We start from the raw sequence: 17,477 nt of genomic DNA on the forward strand, positions 1-17,477 counted from the left end.
TTTTCAAACTAAAATCTGCTTTTCTCTCTTTTTTTCTACTGTTTATGTTTTGTTCAAAAGTGGCAGGTATGCTCATGAAGCCAGAATGTTTTTGTTTTTTTTTTTTTTAATTGTTCTTAAAACTCTATTTTAGGCTCCTTGCTATCTGTCCTTAGGGACCCTTAAGTTACTAAATATTTTATTTTAGAATGGTTTTGTATTTTTAAACATTGATTTTCACCTTGAATTTTTTTGTGCAGTTCTTTAAAATACCAATCAATTATTTTATTTTACTATGTAAGGTTATATTAATACTCAAATATTTAACTTATAAACATTCAATTACTCTCCCCCAAAAAAATGTAGAAAAATCTTGAATGTCTTTCGTTATTAAATGTATTTCAATGTTAAATATTCATTCATTTTAAACTTCTTTTAATGATTTTTTATGTCTTAACGCAAACGTCACAAAATAGTTAACCATTTAAATTTTCACTAACCGTAAAAATTCATTGTCAATACTGATGTATCATAATTGATGTCTCCGTTTCTTGCACTCAAAACAATTTTAGATCGCAACCTCAGCTTCAGATTATTGTTATTGAAAATTTCAACCTTCATATATTGCTATTGAATGCATAAGTGACGAATCACCTGATGGCCATTGAGAGCTAGTGTTTCATAGAGTGAAGATGAATTTTTTTTCCATAGCTTAAAACGATGTACTGGAAAAAAATTCCTTTAATATAGCTTGATTACTTGTGTTACATTGCTCAGTAAACGAAGGAGACAAAACTTATTAATGAAACGTAATCAAAGATTTACTTACAGTTTTTTGTTGATTAAGCTTCCCGGGCTGAAAACTTGTAAGAATCATCCTTTCAATGCATGAGCTTTGATTGTACCATGGGAAGTCTCACTTCATACAAATAATGAATATTTGCTGTATTCCATAATAAAAGTTTGTCAAACATTTAAAAAAAAAAAATTAATTTGAACTTTGACGTCTTGAATTCAAATTATGTTTTTCGCAATCAAGAGTTGCGACAGGGCCCTACTCATTGGGGGCTATTGTTTCTAGAAACAGCTCCTGTCCCCCCAAGCCTACCCCTCCTCCTGGGCGGTTACATATGTATAGTTGTGTGTGTGTGTCTGTAGGCGTGTGTGTGTATGTGTAGGCACGCATGTGTGCATGTGTAAGCTTGTGTGTGTGCATAGACCTGTGTACGCACGTAGATGTGTGTGTGTAAAGGCTTGTGTGTATGAGCGTTTGTGTATGAGCGCGCGTGTGTGTAGGATATGGATGCCATCGACCAGGAAAAATGGATTCCAGGAGGCAGTGCCCGGAGCCGGGAACCAAACATCAAGGATGGTGAAATAAAAGCAATAAGCAATCGTGATTGCTCAAAAGACTTTATTTTGCCAGCTTCTTGTGATGTTTTTAACAGCCTCTAAGAAATCATGCACTAACTAACACACTTCAAAAAGCACAAGTGCTAGAATTTCCTCCACCTGCCAACTATGCTGTACAGTTTCAGTTATTTATTTGTGTAATGGTACTGTGTTAAAGTGAAAACGGTTCCCTAGCCCCTTTAGAATCTTACTGCAAAGGCTTTCCGGTTTGGAATCTAGTCCGAGAATGGACAGAACTTTGCCATCTGTTCCATGTATGAAGTTGATAGTGCTCACGAAAGGCTAGTCTGGAACCTCATTGTAGTTAAAAAACTAGAATAGATTCCCTAGTGCTTTTCCAAAATGCTTTAAATTTTTATTTTGTGCAACTAAAAGGAAGGTTAATTTTTTTGTTCAGATACATTCAGAAATTAAATAAAAGCTGTTGGAGTACACTTTAATAGCGTAGAAAGCAGTTTTGCATAATATAGACAAACGTGCGAACGGCGTTCGCAGAACATTTTTGGCTCTGCAGAATTTTTTTTTTTTTTTTTCAAACTGCTAGCGTTGATTTAAATAATTTTTTTTAAAGGGAATTTTAAAGGAAATCCCAGTTTTTTTTATGTTAAAACCTTTCTCCAAAAGCCTTTTAAAGCACATGTGTAAAAAAAATAATGGTTTTGGCAGTTTTCTTCAGTTGGTGAAAAATAAGCAAACTATATGTTATTGTAAAAAAAAAAATTAAATAATTTAAAGCACTTTTTTTTGTCTCTTTCATATCTGAATATAAATTTAATTTTTTATTCAAGGGTGAGTTAGGCAAAATAATTATTTGCAGAAAATTTTCCAGTTAGGATCTGTTTGCAGAAAGCTTTTCATTTATCTTAGTCTAGTAGAAAGTATTATATTTGCTGATTTTGAGTGAACTGTATAATGGACTTCTGCTCCATTCTCAAAACAGAGCAAACTGCATGAAAAGGAGTTGAGCTGCAATAAAATGATATTAAAGAGTTATTGATTTCCCCTTGATATCATTTTAAGTGGAAACTTGTCATTTCATCGCCTCATAGCAACAGTAAGACATCTAATTCCAGGAATAACACTAAGATACTCTACTGTTGCTTTGAGTTAACGTTTACTTGTTTACTGTTGAGTTGTTGTTTACTTGATATTTTAGTGTTATTTTTTGCATAACTGATCTTTTATTATTTCTTGCATTTCACTTTCATTGAAAGTTATGTTTTAAAACATATTGAAATTCTTTTTTTCTTTTTTTTCTTCTTCAGGATGAATGTTACGAAGTCCGTGACAGATTTTCCCAAAAATTGCATAAAGCTCTGGTAGCCCTTAAACTTCCTCTAGATTTTATGGCTATTTTCGCTCTCGGTGGAATGGAAAAAACACGAGAGTTAAAAGCTCAATTCAAGCAATATCTACTTGCGAATATTAATAAAAGGAGAGAATATTTAAAACAGAACCCTCTCACAACAGGTATATTTTTTCTTTGAATCAAGCTTAAAACATGCGCAACTTCAAAAAAAAAAAACTCTCACCTTTATTGTTATTGTTGGTATATTTTTAAGTTATTTATTTTTGATTTTGCAAGGTCATGAACTTAATTATAAAATTTATGATGATTAATTCTTTTTTAAAAAGTACTGGTTCATTAAACAAACTTGTTTAAAAAAAATACCAGCCATTTTTTGTGTAATTTCTTCAATTTTATTCGTTTTCTTAGACAAATCCGATTTTTTTCAGAGAATTATGATTTTTTCGTGTTTTTTTTGTTTTTTATTGTTTTTTTATTGGTATTTTTTTAATAAGCAACCGCCCTCGAATTTAGTACGTTGAAGGAATTGACTTATTTAAGACTTTTTTTTTTTTTTTGGAAACTTGGCAACATTGAGCTCTTGCTTTGCCAAAAATTGCATGAAGTTTTTCGGATTTCAATTCTTTTGCATCTGAAAATTTTTTCAATTATTTAAAAAATTGTAAACTGTTTTGACGTATTCTACCTTAAATCTAATTATTTTATTTTTTTATTTTAATAGTTAATTTATTTTTTTTAAAGTTTGATTTAAGTTACTGAATGTTTGACCACAGCAATCAGCGCCCTTATTTTCTGAATCTGCATCTTCAAATATGGACTCTTGAATCGCATGTGGCTAAAAATGATGTATTAGTGTATGAAGCAAATTCACATTTTGAAAACATTTCATCATATGTTTCGTGATAGCACCATCACCGCAAAATTTTAAAATTAATTTAATTTAATTATTTATTTTTTTCACATTATATACGTTAGTCTTTTTTTTTAAATACTGAACTTTTATTGTTATTTTAAATCAAGAATAGTCAATTTCATCCAAATTTTGCTTTTTTTTTGCATTTATCTGTGTTTTTTACACATCTTTCTATACGCTGTCTGTTTTAGTTTCAGCTATTTATCTTAATAGATGTCAACAGAGTGCAAAATGCTCAGTGTTAAATATGCTAAATTTGATTTATGTTACCATGTTTCTATTACATTTTAATTGAATGTTATGATGCCAAATCAAAAATATTTTTTTTATAAATAAATAATTTGTTTTCGCTATGATTGATTGAACAAATGCCTTAATTCAAGTTAACACGTGTAAGCCTTTTTTTTTTTTACAACTGCAGCATTAATGCTAAATTTATTTCATTTTTGTAGCCAAATTGTATACATATTTGCCGGACTATGTGCTTCCGTACGTTATTCACCTTTTGGCTCACGATCCTTCATTTTCGAAGTATGATGATATTCCAACTTTGCTAAAGCTTAAAGAGTAAGTCTTTACTTTAATCATTTAATTAATATATTTTTTAAATGCATGTTAAACATGTTGATATAATTTTAAAAACTTTGTTTTCCAAATTCGCTCTTAGAATGAATTTTACAATCAGATTTGTAACTATTGCTTTTACTAGCTGTGTAATTAAGTCTTTTGGTACTTATTGGATCTTATTAAAAATTCTTCTGTGTTAAGCTCGCCAAAAGAGATTTGCAGATCAATGTCGTCAATGCAATTTTATCAAATTTAAATAGGGGGCGTGTATTTTTTAAAATTAAAACTTCATCACAAGTCACTCTTTGAAATCAAGTGCCAGTTGTTCATACATGTTTCTGTTGCATAAAATTTAATGAAGGCAGAAATGTTGACGTTAAAACAAGTTTAATTCATTTGACTTTATATCTCTTGTAACTTTATTAAAGTAATCTTTTCAAACCCATTATTATTTAATTTCAATATTTTAAAGTGAATGTATTTATTGCCAACATGAGGTACCGATAAATTCATGTTGGTGAGGATTCAGAAAATCATCACTGTTAACCAATAAGTACCATTTTTCTCAGACGTTTCATGAGTATTTTTGTGTGCAGATGCCTGTGGTTCGTGATGGAACCCCTCATGAAGCATGAAAATTACAGCTTTAGTTTCTTCAAGCGTTTACTGGAATCTATTAAGCAAACAAAAGATAAGCAAGCTCCAAATGATGACATCATGAATCTAGTAAGTTAGCTCTTTATTTACATCTGCACGTTACTCTTGGCAACGGCAAATGTTCTCTCATGAAACTGATGTGTGTGCATAAAGCAATTTGTTGGTACCTTGAATGTTTAGTAAGCTACTCAAAAGTATTGAAATTATTACTATAGTTATTATTTTCAATGTTTTGTTTCTGGATGTGTGTCGTGATTAGTTGAAATATAACTTAAAAGCTCTGAAATCAGCACTGTTTGATAGCCATAAAATGTCAATTCAAGTATTATTCTCACCAATTCATCTTAAAAGCTAAATGTAACTCACTTGTTATTCTTTATTAATAAACGAGCAGTTATTTTTGTCCCATTTACGGACGCCTGTTTCAAATCGCTGATCGGAAAAATGAAATATAAACATCGGAATGAAGGATTCGTAGGATGTGACGTCAGGGCATGAGCGGATGTATGACGTAATGTCCCGATGACTCGAAACTAATAGATTGTTCTAGAAGGATCCAGCTTGTTCTTACGTATGCATTTCCGGTGTGACGTGTGGAGGCAGATATAAGCAGAAGCAATTGAGAAGAAACTCACTTCTTCTGCTCGCGTTTCTCTACCCTTAGGCTGAGGTAGTTGTTTTTGAGGATCACCCGCTTTAGAAGCGGCGTCCGGATCTCAGAGTAGGAGATGGCAGTTAGGTTTTTTTTAAACTAGCGGTACCCGCACGGCTTCGCTTGTAGTAGAAAATTAAAAGGTATATATGTATATAAAGGTTTGCCTGTATATTTAGAAATAATGGATGATGAATTTCTCCCCAATTTGCTATGCTCATTTGCTCGCTCATGTTACGGTTCCACATTATGACAATTTGGTAATTTACCCGTCCACGTTATGATAATTTGCTCTGTACAATTTTCTTTAAATTGGAATAGAAAAAGAACAAAATCGAATTTTCGAAAAATCGCTTCGAGGTGCACACCCCCACGCTTCAAACTAATTTTGTGCCAAATTTCATGAAAATCGGCCTAACGGTCTAGGCGCTATGCGCGTCACGGAGATCCAGACAGAGAGACTTTCAGCTCTATTATTAATAACTATTGGTACCCGCACGGCTTTGCACCTAGTTGAAAGTTAAAAGGTCATTCGGTTCGTTTGTATATTTACAAATAATAGATGACGAATTTCTCGCCAATTGGCTATGTTCATTCGCTTTCCCATTCCACGTCACGATAATTTCGTAATTTACTTGTCCATCTTATGATAATTGTGCTCCGGAAAATGTTCTTAAAATTTTAATAGAAAAAGAACAACATCGAATTTTCGAAAAATCGCTTCGACCCACATGTTACACACTAACACACATCCCCATGCTACAAACTAACTTTGTGCCAAATTTCATGATAATCGGCCGAACGGTCTAGGCGCTATGCGCATCACAGAGATCCATACATCCTCCAGACAGAGAGTTTGAGCTTTATTATTAGTAAAGATAAGCGTTCGGGACTTAATTTTTTGAAACATTTTTAGAATCTTAGTGTTAGGGTATTAGATTTTTGGAAACATGTTTTTGAAACAAGGATTAATTTGAATGCTGTTGAAATCTTTCATGATTGTTTTTACTACTTACAGAAGTTTTTATTATTTACAGTTTTTGATTGATAAATAAAAGGTAGTTAATTTTCAATTTGAGTTCTGATATTTCATTCTCAAGATAGCGACACAGATGTGACATCGAAGACAACTGCTAAACCTGAGGAGTTTACCTTCTTTTTAAGGTTACAGGAGTTAGACTCGAATGTTAGGTCAACACTGTTGCCCCTAAACTTTCCATGAATCAGGATGCTATTCAAATCATGCTATGATAGAAATGTACTGCCATGGGCCGGTAAACAGAAACTGGAGAAATGGGTTTTCGAGATATATGAAGAAACACATTTTAAATTCAATGCTAACAAAAGGGAAATACTGGAGTTAAGACACTTTTGGTGCTTTTCTTGTTAGCTTAAACTGAATAAGCAAGCTTGTACAATAAAGCTAACGTACAATAGATGACAAAAATGCTTAAAAATGAAAAATTTGCATTTACTGCCTTTTATCTGCCCATGGCAGTGTTCCTCTCTTTTCTGATTGACCAAGACCAGATTGAACTCAATTTCGTTCATAAATTGGAAAATCTTGCGAAGTTTTCAAAATTGCCTTTGAATCTCCCACCATTTTTGATCTCTTTTCTTTCTCTTCTGCGACAAACTTCTGATGATGGGACATCTGCACCAAAACAATCTTTGCGTCATCTTACTCCAAAAGTATTGATTTTGTGGCGAATAATACCCTCCTGCGCCAAAAATCCTATAAAAATATTAGAAAGTTTCCTCCAGCGCTGAATCCTACTGCTCAAAAGTTTGCGATTGGAGTCCTCTTTTTCATTTTTGTATGATTTTTGAGACAGTTTAGTAAAATAATAAAATAAGGAGTGAACTTTTAATTTGCTGGAAAATTAATCTTCAATAAATTAAATACTTGCTTTGTTCAGAAGTACTTTCTTACTAACGTCTCAATGACCTTCGCTGTGAGAAATTATGATTTGTTTAGTGGGTTCAAATAATTTACAGGAACTTTTAAACAAAATCTCTAGCGCTTTAGTTGAATTTCCATGGCTTGCATTTTATTTAGGATAAACCGTTTTTTTTTTTTCAAACATTTCATCATCAAGCACATGCTTTGCCAAAAATGGCATGTTATGTTTGAGATTTCAGTCCTTTTGCATCCTGTAAGTATTTCAATTATATTGAAAATAGAAAATCGCCCGTCAATGACGAGAAAAATCACTTCTACATTGGAACAAAGCCATTGCCTGTTTGGTGATATTTTGGTAGTTGAAGTTTTAACACTAACTCCAGTGGATGAACCCTAAACTCCAGTAGGTAGCGTTCATTGTTGACCACATTTTCGTTTCTTCATGACATAGTCTTACTAGTAAGACAGTTAAAGTACCGGATCCAGTTCAGCCTCGTCAAAATAAGGCATTTCCTTGCATGTCAAACAGTACCAAAAAATGTTATCAAATGGTCATGCCGTGGCGCGAGTTTCATTGTTGGTGACATCACGAGCGTTACTGGATCAATGAATTCGCTATTTTGTTTATGAGGATTTAGAAGTTATTCTAATCTTTGCCACCTTAAATCATTGTATTTTTTACTTTAATTTTATTTTTGTTTTTTAACTCAAACTTTACCTGCTATACTCTATTTGTGTTAAATGCAGAACTTGTTATTAAATTATATTTTTCCTGCTTTAAAACCGTTTTTTAACTGTTCCAAAGTTGTGTCCCATCTCTGCTGTTACTTACAACCCTACTTATTAGCTATGTGTGGGATTTTTTATGGTTTTGATTTCTCTGTATTTCTAGAAACTTTATGCTGTTTGCGATCTTGCCTTGAGCCTTGTGATATCGAAAACGACAAATTTTGTGGTAAAAGAATATCCTGTGGAAGCTACTTTACCTCCTCATCTTTATACAGAACAAGATAAGGTAGATTCCTTTTTTCATTTTAAGTTATCCATTTTTGCTCCACTAATTTTAACTAACTGAAATTCCCAGTATTCTGCTTTTATTCTGTTTGTTATGTGATGAATGTAAAGAAAAATGAAATTATTTGGTAAAAAATTTTTTTTGTCTTTTTCCGGAAAAAGATAAGTCACTCGCACATCTTTTTTTTTTCAATTTAATTTTTGAGTAAGTTATACTGTCCAATCCTAAGACCATGAGTGCAAGACCTTCTGTCCCATGACGGATTTCCATCTTGGACAAAATTTCCGAGACGGAAAGAAATTCAATGACTTTCCTTCAGTTTTTACTTGAAAAAGAAAAATTGAGTGTTTTAAAATTATGCTTTAATATTTCTGGTCCGTTCCATAACCATGAATTTACATCCGCATTCTCTCGATTTTCCGCCATGGGCTTGTTTTGTTTGCAACATGCTTTTAGACTCGCGCCGTTTGTCTTTTTTTTAGGTTGCTCTGTTATTTCCTACTCATTGCATTGCAGACCTCGGAGTTGCTCACTATTCTCCCTGATTTATCAAATGAAACGTCTCTATTTGAAAATTTAGAAAATAATCTAAGTCTTGAGGAATCACTAAATTCTAATGTCTTTCAATCTAACGCTAGAATGGAAATATAGAGGGAGGGGAGAGAAAAGGAAACAGAAAAATAATGCTCTTGAAAGAGGGTAAGTCCGCAAATTAACCCACGATACTGAGGTCTTAAAAGGTTTGTATCTTGGACAATCTAAGAGAGGGGGAGGGGGTTACTCAAACTCAAAGGCTTCAGAATAAAATATCGAAAAACTGAATTGGAAGTCATTTTTGAAGCTAGGAGTGGTTCAGGATTTTTCCTCTGCAAACTGTTAAAAATTTAAAAGGCAAAAATGTTTAGGCTGTCTTCAATGATGTAAAATTGGGGAGGGGGAGGTTTTAAAACAAATCGGGAACTGGAGACTTAAAATCACTAATTTATGCAATCTTTGGTGAATTAATGAGAGGTGGTTTTGGTGTTCTAGCCTGAAAATGTTTTGTAGCTGATGTATTAAAAACTATTTGAAGGCTATGCTTAAATTTCTTAAAAGAAAGGGAATTTGGGACCCTCTCTCCAAAAGTGTTTGTTATTGAAGTCTTAAAACTTTTAGGTTGTCTTTGTCAATGTCTAGAGGGGGGGAGGGGGGCTCTCTTCAGGTGAAATTCCGAAACGGGAGTCGTAAAAGCGCAACTTTGAAAATATTTTCTGTCTTGAACACATAACAAAACTTGCACCCATGCCTAAGACTATAGTAACCCCTAACTCAAATTACATAGGAACAATGTCAACATTCGTAAAAAATTGGTATAATGAAGTTTCATAACAGAGAATCGATTTCTCTGGTTCCTTGGTCTTCTTTAGAACAGTTTGTCTGTAGTGGGAAAAAATCATGTTAATATGTTTGAACATTTTCTATTTATTCCAATTGATAAATTTGCTTGAAATAAAGCAATATGTTTATCAAGATTCCCAGTTTTCTACTTTTATTGTTTCTTTTCATGCCTGTTTATATGATGTATTTTAAAGTAATTTCTATGATTACTTTTTCTAATTTTCTGTGATTCTTCTCAAAAGGAAAGTTGCAATATTTCAACTTTTCTTGCATTTCCGCCTTCTAAAGTTTGATATTGAAAGTGTTGCTTTTTTCTTTCTTCTCAAAATCTTAGTTTTATCAATCTCTAATAATTTTGACCATATTGGTTGCCACTTTGACGCAGTGATATAAATGCTGCCTGCACTAAACGTATAAGTTATAAACTAAATATGTAACCAAATGAACATTTTGGAATGCATGATGTTTTATGTAGATAATTTTTAAGTTCAGTTAATTCATATCACTCAATTTTCATTAATGTCGAAAATTATTAAGCTATTGTTCTTTTTTATAGTCTTACTGCAATTTGAAGACATATTTACCTGCAGAATTAATCGTCAATCCACCAAAGGTAAGAATAAGATGCTAGTGAAAGCGGTTTTCTTTTCTCAGAAACATCCATTTGCATCTGTTTTATATTTGATTTTTGTGTTGTTTTGCATTGACATGCAGTAATTAGAGATGAATTCTGAATAGTGTTTGCTGGATAAAGTCCAATATTATTGAATGCATTATTTGGTTCAAATGTTGTTTGCATTAATCAAGTATAAGTTTTACTGAAACCATATATATATATATATATATATATATATATATATATATATATATATATATATATATATATATATATATATGCTAGCCGCATTGCCCGGCTTTGCACGGTCTACCTCGAGAATTAAAGGTATGTCAAGGTTGTGTGCTCAACAATCAGGCTTCAATTGGAGGGAAAAAAATACTATGAAATTTCCCGTCAAAATAATCATTCTCAAAGAAAGAAAATGGCAAATCAAAAACTCCTGAAAAAATTAAACACAACCCTCCATAGATACAACTAAAATCCTAAAAAAAAGAAAGAAAATAAATCGCTAAATAATAATCAAAAGGGAAAATTTTTACCGCAAAAGGAAAACAAAATTTTATTTAGTTACAGCCGAGGAAAAAAAGTGGCAACGTTCTGAATGCTAATTTCAAATGAAATCACGCAAACGATAATTTTCTGATTTAAAATTTCTGTTTCATTAGGCTTAACAGTGCTTTTTAATTCTTTTCTGGGGATTTTACAGCCCTTTTTCTTTTTTTTGAAATTTTAAGGAAAGGAATGAATTCTATGGGTGTTTTTCGTGCGCTTTTGAACATCACCAAAATTGAAGTGATGGGATTAATAATTTTGTGTAGAAAGAACCATTTAATGCCATTTTCGAGCCCTAAAATTAAAATTCGAACGGTTTGGTTCTTTTTTGGCGTTAGAAAACCCCCCTGACGTTCCTTCTTGGATTCCCAAGTACCTCCTTGCCAAATTTGGTCCAGATCCGATGAAGACTGGATTTATATAGGGAACATACACACACACACACACACATATATATATATATATATATATATGGTTCATACACTTGTGGTCAAAAAATTTCCCTGACTTTTCCAGGTTTTTTAGAAAATTCCCGGTTACTCGCTTCATTCAAAATTAAGTTAAAATAGCAACATTTTCAAAACAATTAAAATTGTTTAAATTAGCAATGCAGAAGAGTTGAGACTTGAAAAAAGAAAAAAAATTTGGATTTTTTTTTTCTTTTCTCTTTCAAAAATATTTTGTTTTGTTAAATTGTTTGTTTTTTTTTTTAAATATTTTGTTCAAAATCGTTTTAATTCGCTTACTACTTGTTGAAAACTGAATACTTTCAACTTATTTTAGCATTTCTTCGATGTCACGTGTTATGAGTAATATTGTAGCGTTTTGTTGTAGTCTTGCAGCAAAATTTCAGCATTTGCTTTTAATTCACAATACTTTTTTTTTTATTTTCTTATTAGTATATAACACAAAACATATTGAGGAAAATACAAAGATAAATTTCATTATAAATATGATTAACTTGTTGCATCGATCGGCACACCATATAATGCATAATAACAAAAATCAACATCCGCCGATTATACACTAATGCCAATAATAATTTTTGTTTTTTCCTTTCGCATATTAAAGGATACTTACATTAAAAATTCAATTTTTCTTTCCCAGAAAGTAATAGTTAATTTTCAAAAATGCATAACTTTTTGCACATTTTGTTACTTTTAACAGTATACATTGATATATAAACATCCAATTCTGTTTTTGGAAGTTTACGTCTACTTCCATTGTGCAAACAAACAAATATGGTGATTAAGTGAAAAATTTAAAGAGTAGAATTTTGAATTTGCAGCATAAAAGTAGTTATAAATAATTAATAATCCTTAAAAAACTACAATTAAGACAAAATAGTCACTTTTTAGCACATAAGCGTCTAAATCAATTAAAATAGAAAAATGTTCTGAAGATTAAATTTTGCATTTTTCCAGAATATAATTACGAATTATCCGGAAAAAAAGGCACATTTTGCGCTGTTTCCAATATTTTGCATTGCAATTAACATCCAATGCTGTTTTCAGGAACTAAGGCACTTAAAAAGTCTTGTGTACTTCCATCTTGGAAATGACCAAATATGGCAGCAACGCCCAAAAATAAGAAATAATTTTTTTAATAATTTTTATGAAAACAACTACAAAATAATAAATCCTCATGAAACTACAATTCAGTTGAAAAGTTTTTATCGCATTTGGGTCCAAGGCAATGAGGATAAGATTAAGTTTTAAGAACAAAATTTTTCATTTCTCAAAAAAATTATTTAAAATAATAATAATAATAATAATAACAAAAGAATTTGCAGCCCATTTTGTGTTATTTTCATTAATATGCTATCAAAGAAAACATCCAATTCTGCTTTGTTTTTGGAAACTTACATTTAAGGATCGTGTTTACTTCCATCTTGTGAATGACCAAAAAAGGGCGATTACGTTTCACACATAGCTGAAAAGAATTTCTGATTAAAAGAAAAAGATGTTCACGGATCAACCCTCTCATCTTCAGGTTGTTCTTCCGAAACAGTAAATTGTCTTCTTCCCTGTTGAGTTTGTGCATAATTCCTGTTCACTCGAGGAATTTTTTCCTTGGGAACTACTGAGGGTCAAAAATGGCGTCTGCGGAAGTTCTTTTTGAGTCGCCACTTTTTTTATTGCCTGCTTCATTTTCCATCAAAATTTTTACATTTTTTTTAAAAAGAAACATCGATAAAAATGAAGATTAGATCTCATACAACAAAATTTCCTGGGAAAAAATTAGAATTTTTTTTTTTTTTTTGGGGGGGGGGGCACATTAGAAAAATTCCCTGACTTTTCCCTGCCATTTTTGACTTTGTCATTTTACCTGACAATTCGAGGAGCGTACGAACCCTGTATAAACATCAATAAAACTACAAGCAGACAAGGTTACAACATAGATAAATGACAGAGATGAAGCCAGAACTCTTCAGCAGTGGAAACTTCATCCTATGGTCGAAAGACCAAAAAATTATACTAAAACTAAATGTAGGATGTCTTGTTCTGAAAAAGCTAGCATTCAGGATTACATTGGGCTAAACGCACCACATGTGAAAAATGAATACTGATTTTTGGAACTAAAACCTAAAACTAAGCACTGGGGTTTCGTCTGGGACATTAGAAGCCAAGACTAGCAATAATGTCCTTCCACCGTACTGCCAACGAAAAATTAAAAGTCTTACCTATGTGTCCAAGTGCAAATTCAAATCCGTATTCATCTATTCAATTTTCGTGCTAGTCAAAAAAATCGTCGTTTTTATCAGTTTCAGTTACGAGTACATTCCTTTCAATCAGTATTGATTCAATTAAATAACCAGAAGCAGGGACGTAAATAGGTCATTTTCGAACAGGGGGCAAGACTTTGTTTCGGCGCCCCCCCCCCCATACAAAACAAAACAAAAGAAAAAAATCACCGAGAAACTTCATAACGTCAACACCACAACACCAGGGCCCCTCACGTACATTACAGAGAAAATACACGCTTCCTTATATATATATATATATAGAGAGAGAGATAGAGGTGGGGGGGGGAATTCTTAGATAAGATATAACAAGTACTAGTCACTCTGAGAAAACACATTCATGCTATTCACTGCGCCCTCCTACTCTCTCTCTCTCTGTCTATCCTTCCCACTCTTTATCCACATTAAGCCATGCAAACTTTCTGCCAACGTCTGCACAGCGTGTTTTTATTTATTTATTTATTTATTTTTTTTTGGGGGGGGGGGGGCTTCTAATAATTTTTTCTTTTTTAAAAAATTAAATTTAAGCATTTATTTAGTCAGTTGAGTGCCCCAAAAATCTGATGCCCGGGGCACGAGCTCCGTCTGCCCCCTTCTAGTTACGTCCCTGACCAGAAGTAAGAAAAAATGAGTGAAAAAATAAGTTCTAAAAAAGTACTTGATTAAAAATGTCCAATAAAATGTAAAATTACATATTTTACAACTAAAGCATTGTTCTGAAAAAAATTAACATTTTATTCATTGAACTGTACATTGTTGATTCCATTGTACGTGCTAACTGAATTGAATAAGTTTGAACTTTCACTGAACTTCGTTCAAACAGTACCGTCATGCTGTGGGAGTTCTTTTGAATTTCCCCTGTAAATATTGCCGAGTTTAATTCAAAGTTACAGGAACCATAACTGATTTTCTGTGCACTAGATTTGAAATTCGCTGATCCACTTGAAACCCACTTTAAGCAAGCGATTTATAGTTTCTTTTCTATTAGTTTTCATGGTTCATAGTACTAATAACAGATTTTTGGTCCCAATAAGCAAATATTAGACTAATGTAATGGGATTTGTTTCAGATCTCTTGAGATTTGATCCGAATATTGTAACTCATTCCCAGCTATATTATACGTAAAAACAACAGTCATTCCCAGCTATATTATACGTAAAAACGTTCATTTATTTTCAAAACTCACTCATTTTCATAATAATTATTGATTAAAATATGTTTATTTATATATTTGCAGCAATTAATAGAAATTTAATTGCAAAAAAAGTACATAAGAGGAAAACTGGAATTAAGTTTTAAGCAAAATTTTCTATGAATAAAGAGAGCGAGAAAGAACATTTCTTAAGAAATGAAGTTTTAATTTCAAATATTTATTAAAGTGCAATTTACTTTTTGTTGAAAATTTTCTTCATTAGAAATCTGGATTAGAGTTGGAGATGCTCTTTGCAAACGCCCGAACCAATGCCACCCGAAAAGGAGGAAATGAGGGCACCGAAGGCGATGCTCAACAGGGGAGCAATCAAGAAGAATTTGAAACGGATGATCCGCAAGAAAATGCAAATCAAAACGAAGATGGGAATTTACAAAATCATACAACAGACGCTTTGAGGTAACTTGTTATTTTTAAATGCATTTTTTACTCTTCATATTATAGCTGATGCAAGTCCAATTTTTATTTTACAATTATTTTTCAAATCAGTAAGCAAACATGAACCAAAACAGGAAAACCTTTTTTTTTTAAATGTTAAATATGAATTATGTTGCGAGTGTTCAGTTTTTTGTCACTCTCAGCTTCAATGAGATGACGTCTGCCTCCAGCTCAGCTATTCACTATTTGAGACTGATGAGTCCATAACAAGGATAAAACTGCAGTGTCTGGATGTGATAACCGGGCCGTCAGCATATTGCATCAGCCCTGGCTTAAGAGCGGTAACTTACTGCTTAACATACATTATAATAAGCATTTTTAAATATAAGAAACAAATTGGATCTTTCTTTGGCTGCAAAAAAAAAAAAAAAAAAAGACCCAAATCCTATGTATCACAAAATTGATAATATTGTAATTTTCAGTAAGTTATTGTAAGTTCCTGCATTGCCTTCAATCTTCGAGTTGAGCCGAACCATGCTTCGGTCACTCGTCTGGTCAATGCTAATTCTGTATTAGCTACCAGTTTGTTTGGCACTCTTGGCTTCCTTAATTGGTTTTCCACCTCCAGCTCAATCACTTTCCTATGCCGGGCTGATGAGTGCTAATAAGCACGAAACTGCATTCCTCGGCTGGAATTGACTGAGCTGGTGGTGTATTTCATGAATATTGTAATTGCCTCTATTTTAAGTACACTTTGTTAGTCCTTTTTCTTTCAGAAAATTTCGCAGAAAAGTTAAAGACTACCTATAAATAAAAATTCACTGTTAAATTTAAGAAAGTAGAATTTGTTTTATTATCTGTTAACTTAAAAATCTATGATCATTTGAATGTCACTAATTAGTCGTTTCTCTCTCTATTTTAGTTTGCCGATCGAGAACAACCAGCACTTGACCAACATGGACGCCAGGAGTTCGCCTTCATTTTCCAGGGGTTCGACCTTGAAACGCCCTCGCGGCAGGCCCCGGAAGGTGTACCCCACTTCTACGCCCCCCTCCTACGCGAATCAGAATGCATCAGCCGACAGCGAAATCTGCGAGAACACCCCACCTAACTCTGTAGATAGCAAAAAAGCGCAACAGGCCACCATTGCGGTGGGGGCAGAGATTGATCCCGAAATAAAGAGACAAAAACTGGAGGAGGACATCACGGAGACAGAACGAAAGTACAAGGAGTACTGGGACAAGCACTGTCCCGCCGGAATGGAGGACAGACCTCCCGGCCAACCCCCGGACAACTGCCAGAACAATGACGAGGACAGACAGACGGAACAGAGTAGTCATCGGTAAGATGTGGCAGAGGAAGGAAGGTATTTAAGAAGTTGAATCCTGTACCGGGTTTTGTACTGGTTTTCATTTAAAACTACGATTTATTCTGAAGAAATAAATCCCTTTTCTTCGACCTTATCATTTTTGAACTGTTCCCAATGAATTAAAAGACATCTGTGAATATTATAGCAGTGTGTTCGTTGTTCATGTTTCATCAGACTTTAGAATAAAAAAACTATTTTAAACAATGTCAATAAAAAAAAGTTTTAAAATTCCTCGTCTCTGTTTTTATGTTGAGTTAATGGAGTAATCCTTTATTTATTTATTTCTTTATGTATTGGTTGATTTCTGCAATGATCGTTTGTAAAAGTGAAAAAAAAGATGCTGATAAGTACAGTCGGACCTCTATATATCGAAGTAACAAATTGCCGGAAAAAAATTCGATGTATAGAAAATCCGATATGTGGAAACGATCTTATTTTATCATAAAAATCTCCTAAATTATTAAAATTAAAGCTAATTTTCGTGTATGAAATCCTATCTCTAATTTATACAAGCATCGGATTAAATGAAAATTCATAATTAAAAAATTAACAGAAATTACATTTTCGCGCTTTCCTACATCTTCATCTTGCGGAATTCAATTTGATCCGCAACATAAGGGGGATTTTCGTTTTCCCAATGTAATTAGAGAAAAGTAAAAAATCATTCTACCTAACTTGAACGATTTTTACCGAAGCTAAAAAGACTAGGAATTGATAATCAACAGACAAAAGGGATAGGTTGAAACTGATTTTACAGTGCTACTGGTTAAAACTAAGATTTAAAATAAACTCGAGGGAATTTAAGAACTCCAGAACGGAAC

The 17,477-nt window shown here is 32.7% G+C and overlaps 1 protein-coding gene across 1 annotated transcript in view; it reads left to right on the forward strand.

Annotated features, from left to right (window-relative positions):
• Positions 1-16,876, forward strand: part of LOC129234394 (sister chromatid cohesion protein PDS5 homolog B-A-like) — a 55,716-nt gene extending 38,840 nt beyond the window's left edge. The window contains exons 24-30 of the mRNA XM_054868390.1: positions 2,658-2,862; positions 4,067-4,181; positions 4,778-4,907; positions 8,286-8,408; positions 10,342-10,398; positions 15,115-15,308; positions 16,210-16,876. Of these exons, the coding sequence (XP_054724365.1) occupies positions 2,658-2,862; positions 4,067-4,181; positions 4,778-4,907; positions 8,286-8,408; positions 10,342-10,398; positions 15,115-15,308; positions 16,210-16,633 (1,248 nt within the window). The 3' untranslated portion in view covers positions 16,634-16,876. The remainder of the gene's footprint in view (positions 1-2,657; positions 2,863-4,066; positions 4,182-4,777; positions 4,908-8,285; positions 8,409-10,341; positions 10,399-15,114; positions 15,309-16,209) is intronic.
• The last annotated feature ends 601 nt before the right edge of the window (positions 16,877-17,477 follow it).

The sequence above is a fragment of the Uloborus diversus genome, chromosome 1 (assembly GCF_026930045.1).
Source record: "Uloborus diversus isolate 005 chromosome 1, Udiv.v.3.1, whole genome shotgun sequence".
NCBI classification, from domain to species: domain Eukaryota; kingdom Metazoa; phylum Arthropoda; class Arachnida; order Araneae; family Uloboridae; genus Uloborus; species Uloborus diversus.